Source organism: Tachyglossus aculeatus, unplaced genomic scaffold, assembly GCF_015852505.1.
Source record: "Tachyglossus aculeatus isolate mTacAcu1 unplaced genomic scaffold, mTacAcu1.pri scaffold_114_arrow_ctg1, whole genome shotgun sequence".
Classification (NCBI taxonomy): domain Eukaryota; kingdom Metazoa; phylum Chordata; class Mammalia; order Monotremata; family Tachyglossidae; genus Tachyglossus; species Tachyglossus aculeatus.
The window spans coordinates 614750-619021 of record NW_024044846.1 but is presented as its reverse complement, the minus strand read 5'-3'; the positions used below and the strand labels follow the sequence as shown (position 1 = coordinate 619021).

Here is a 4272-nt window from a genome sequence, read left to right as displayed (position 1 = left end):
GTGGGAAGTGGCAGGAGATTGGAAAGACAGTATGGAGACTGATAGAGTAATACAGGTAGGATAGGATGAGTGATTCCATTAGCATGGTAGCAGTTCTGATGGAGAGGAAAGAGCAGATTTTAGCAATGTTGTGAAGGTGGGACCAACAGGGTTTAGTGATGGATTGAATACGTGGGTTCAATGAAAAACAGGAATCAAGGACAATCATCATCATCATCAATCGTATTTATTGAGCACTTACTATGTGCAGAGCACTGTACTAAGCGCTTGGGAAGTACAAATTGGCAACATATAGAGACAGTCCCTACCCAACAGTGGGCTCACCGTCTAAAAGGGGGAGACAGAGAACAAAACCAAACATAGTAACAAAATAAAATAAATAGAATAGATATGTACAAATAAATTAAATAAATAAATAGAGTAAAAAAAATGTACAAACATATATACATATATACAGGTGCTGTGGGGAAGGGAGGGAGGTAAGATGGGGGGATGGAGAGGGGGACGAGGGAGAGAGGAAGGAAGGGGCTCAGTCTGGGAAGGCCTCCTGGAGGAGGTGAGCTCTAAGTAGGGCTTTGAAGGGAGGAAGAGAGCTAGGTTGGCGGATGGGCAGAGGGAGGGCATTCCAGGCCCGGGGGATGACGTGGGCCGGGGGTCGATGGTGGGACAGGCAAGAGCGAGGTACGGTGAGGAGATCAGCGGTGGAGGAGCGGAGGGTGCGGACTGGGCTGTAGAAGGAGAGAAGGGAGGTGAGGTAGGAGGGGGCGAGGTGATGGAGAGCCTTGAAGCCCAGGGTTAGGAGTTTCTGCGTGATGCGCAGATTGATTGGTAGCCACTGGAGATTTTTGAGGAGGGGAGTGATATGCCCAGAGCGTTTCTGGACAAAGATAATCCGGGCAGCAGCATGAAGTATGGATTGAAGTGGAGAGAGACATGAGGATGGGAGATCAGAGAGAAGGCTGATGCATAAGGATAATGCAGAAGGATAATGCCAAGGCTATGGGCTTGTGAGCCAGGAAGAATTCATTCATTCATTAATTCAATCGTATTTATTGTGCTCTTACTGTGTGCAGAGCACTGCACTATGCGCTTGGAAAGTACAATTCGGCAACATATACAGCCCCTACTCAACACCGTGATGATGGTGCCATCTACACTGATGCGAAAGTCAGGGGGAGGACAGGGTTTGGGTGGGAACACAAGGAATTCTGTTTTGGACATGTTAAGCTTGAGGTGGTGGGAGGACATTCAAGTAGACATGTCTTGAAGGCAAGAGGAAATGCGAGACTGAATAGAGAGAGAGACCAGAGCTGGAAATATAGATTTCGGTATCATCTGCATAGAGGTGGTAGTTGAAGCCATAGGAACAAATGAGTCCTCTAAGGGAGTAAATGGAGAATAGATGGGGATTAGAACCCAGGTCCTCTGAACCCCAGGCCTGAGCTCTTTCCACTAGGCCACGCTGATTTTCTTGACCCAAATCCTTTCTTAAGCACCTAGAACGCCCTCCCTCCTCAAATCTGCCAATCACACTTCCCCGCTTCAAAGCCCTACTGAAGGCTCATCTCTTCCTAGAGCCCTTCCCAGACTAAGCTCCACTTTTCCTCAGCTCCCCCTCCCTTCCAAGTCGCCCCGATATCTTTCTTGTGCTCTATCCTGCTCCTCACCCCACAGCACTTCTGTGTATATGTACATATCTATAATTCTATTTATTCATATTCATGCTTGTTTACTTGTTTTGATATCTATCTAATCCTTCTAGATTGCAAGCCCATTGTAGGCAGGTATTGCCTTTATTGCTGAATTGACTTTCCAAACGCTTAGTATAGTGCTCTGCACATAGTAAGAGCTCAATAAATATGATCTAATGAATGACTGCGAAGTTGAGGAATAGTGTGTTTTCGAATTAGGCATCTATCTGGAATTTTAAATGAACTCCAGTCATCCACGTTCTCGTTTCCTGTCCACATTGTTTTCAGGAAATCCAAGTAGAAAATGGCCAACGTCTCCATGGTGACAGAATTCCTCTTGCTGGGGTTCTCGGAGGTCCGGGAACTGCAGCTGGTCCACACCGCGCTGTTCCTCCTGGTCTACCTGGTGGCACTGACGGGGAATCTCCTTATCATCACCATCACCGCCCTTGACCAGCGCCTCCACACTCCCATGTACTTTTTCCTCAGGCACCTGTCCCTCTTAGATAGTTGCTACATCACTGCCACCGTCCCCAAGTCCATCCACAATTCCTTGACCAACAGCAGATCCATCTCCTTCCTGGGGTGTACTACACAGGTCTTTTTATTTCTTCTTTTTGGTGGTTCAGAGGTTTTCATCCTTACAGCGATGTCCTATGACCGCTACGCAGCCATCTGCTGCCCCTTGCGCTATGATATCATCATGAACCGAGAGGTTTGCGCGAAGATTGCCGCCGCCTCCTGGCTCAGCGGGGGTCTCTACTCCCTGATGAACACGGCCACCACCTTTTCCTCTCACTTTTGTGCTCCTCGCATCATACACCAGTTCTATTGTGAAGTCCCCCAGTTACTCAAACTCATGTGCCCTGGAGAGGCCCGAGCAGAGGTCTGTGTTCTTGTCCTCAGTGTTTTTTTGTGTTTGGGCTGCTTTGTATCCATCCTCGTGTCTTATGCCCATATTTTCTTGGTGGTGTTGAAGATGCCGGCCACTGAGGGCCGGTCCAAAGCCTTCTCCACCTGTCTGCCTCACCTCGCTGTGGTCTCCCTGTTTCTTTTCACGAGTTCATTTGCCCATCTGAAGCCACCCTCATCCTCCCCATCGATAATTGACCTGCTGGTGTCCGTGTTCTATACAGTGCTGCCCCCCACCCTGAACCCCCTCATATACAGCCTGAAGAACCGGGACATGAAGGTTGCCCTGGGAAAGATCTTCTCTGTCCACTTCATTTTTGGGGTGAACTGATTCTCTCTCTTTGTTGTGGATGTGTACAGACAGCTCTCATTCAGGAGGGGTTTGGCCAAAATGCTCCTTAGTATAGAGCTTTCTCTTTCAATCCTCTCCTCATTGTCCTCCCCGCCACTCCATTCCCTCCGTGGCGTTCCTGACTCTCTAGACAGCGCTTAATAAATACCATTGACTAAGTGATTGATTGATTAATAAGTTTACTGATAAGGGGAGTACAGTGCAGCAGAATTATTAGACAGGTTCCCTGTCCACAGGAAGCTGACAGTAGAGAGAGTAAAACTCGTTATGGGCAGGGAACATACCTGTTAATTCTGTACTGTATTGTACTCTCCCAACCACTTAGGGCAGTGCTCTCCACACAGCAAGTACTCAGTAAATACTATTAAAAAAGAGATAGTCTGAGAGAAGACTCTTCTTGGACATTTGGCATGGAGGTCAGGCAAAGCAGAAATCCTAAAAACGATAGTAGCAGTAATAATATTTATTAAGCAGTAACTGTGTTCAGGGCACTGTACTAAGCACTGGAGAAATTAATTTGGGAGAAAATTAACACATGAGAATCATACATGGTTTCCTCCCCAGGGGATGCTCACAATGTAAGATCACTCATTACAGAGGAAACCATAGCTGCGGAAGTTACAAAACGATCATTTGAGTTTTTTATTTTGTTTTGTTTTATTTTTATGGTAGTTGTTGACACTATGTGTTAAGCCCTGGGCTATGCACTGGATTAGATACAAGTTCATTAACGGCAGAGCATTGACATTGGTTGTGGTATTAATGGCACCACTTGGAACAGTGCCCGGCACTTAGAACAATACCCAAATCTTAGACCAGTGTCTGGTACACTCATTCAATTGTATTGAATGAACATAGGAAGCACTTAACAACTACCATAAAAAAAATAAAAAAATGAACATTGTAACAATGTTCTAGTCCCTTTGGCTATCAATGGGACCTCATAATGATGGTATTTGTTAATTGCTTACTATGTATCAAGCACTGCCTACAGCACACTATTCACGGGAGGTGATTGGGGGGCAGCCCGATCAAGCTACTCCCGACCACATCCCAGAGTTCCACTCTGATTTCCAACAAGGTGGACAGAATATTCCGGGGACCCCAGTAAATGGTCAGGGTAAGATATGGCCTTCTATCCCGTCCGATTGACCTAACCTGAAGGTTTGCCACTTCCCTACGGCTGGTCTCTCCATTCACTCAGGTCCGGGTGCAGGGGTGCAGAAGGCACCACTGGGGGCTGAGTGAACGGGACTCCTTTTTTTGCGCCCTTTGACACTTTCGGTGCTTCAGCTGTGGGTTTGCATTCCCCTGTGG

At 46.9% G+C, this 4272-nt stretch overlaps 1 protein-coding gene across 1 annotated transcript; it reads left to right on the top strand.

The window, feature by feature from the left end:
• The first annotated feature begins 1995 nt into the window (after positions 1-1995).
• LOC119922588 (olfactory receptor 14A16-like) lies at positions 1996-2934 on the top strand. The gene has a single exon (XM_038742325.1). It carries the CDS (start codon positions 1996-1998, stop codon positions 2932-2934), a length of 939 nt encoding a protein of 312 aa, XP_038598253.1.
• The last annotated feature ends 1338 nt before the right edge of the window (positions 2935-4272 follow it).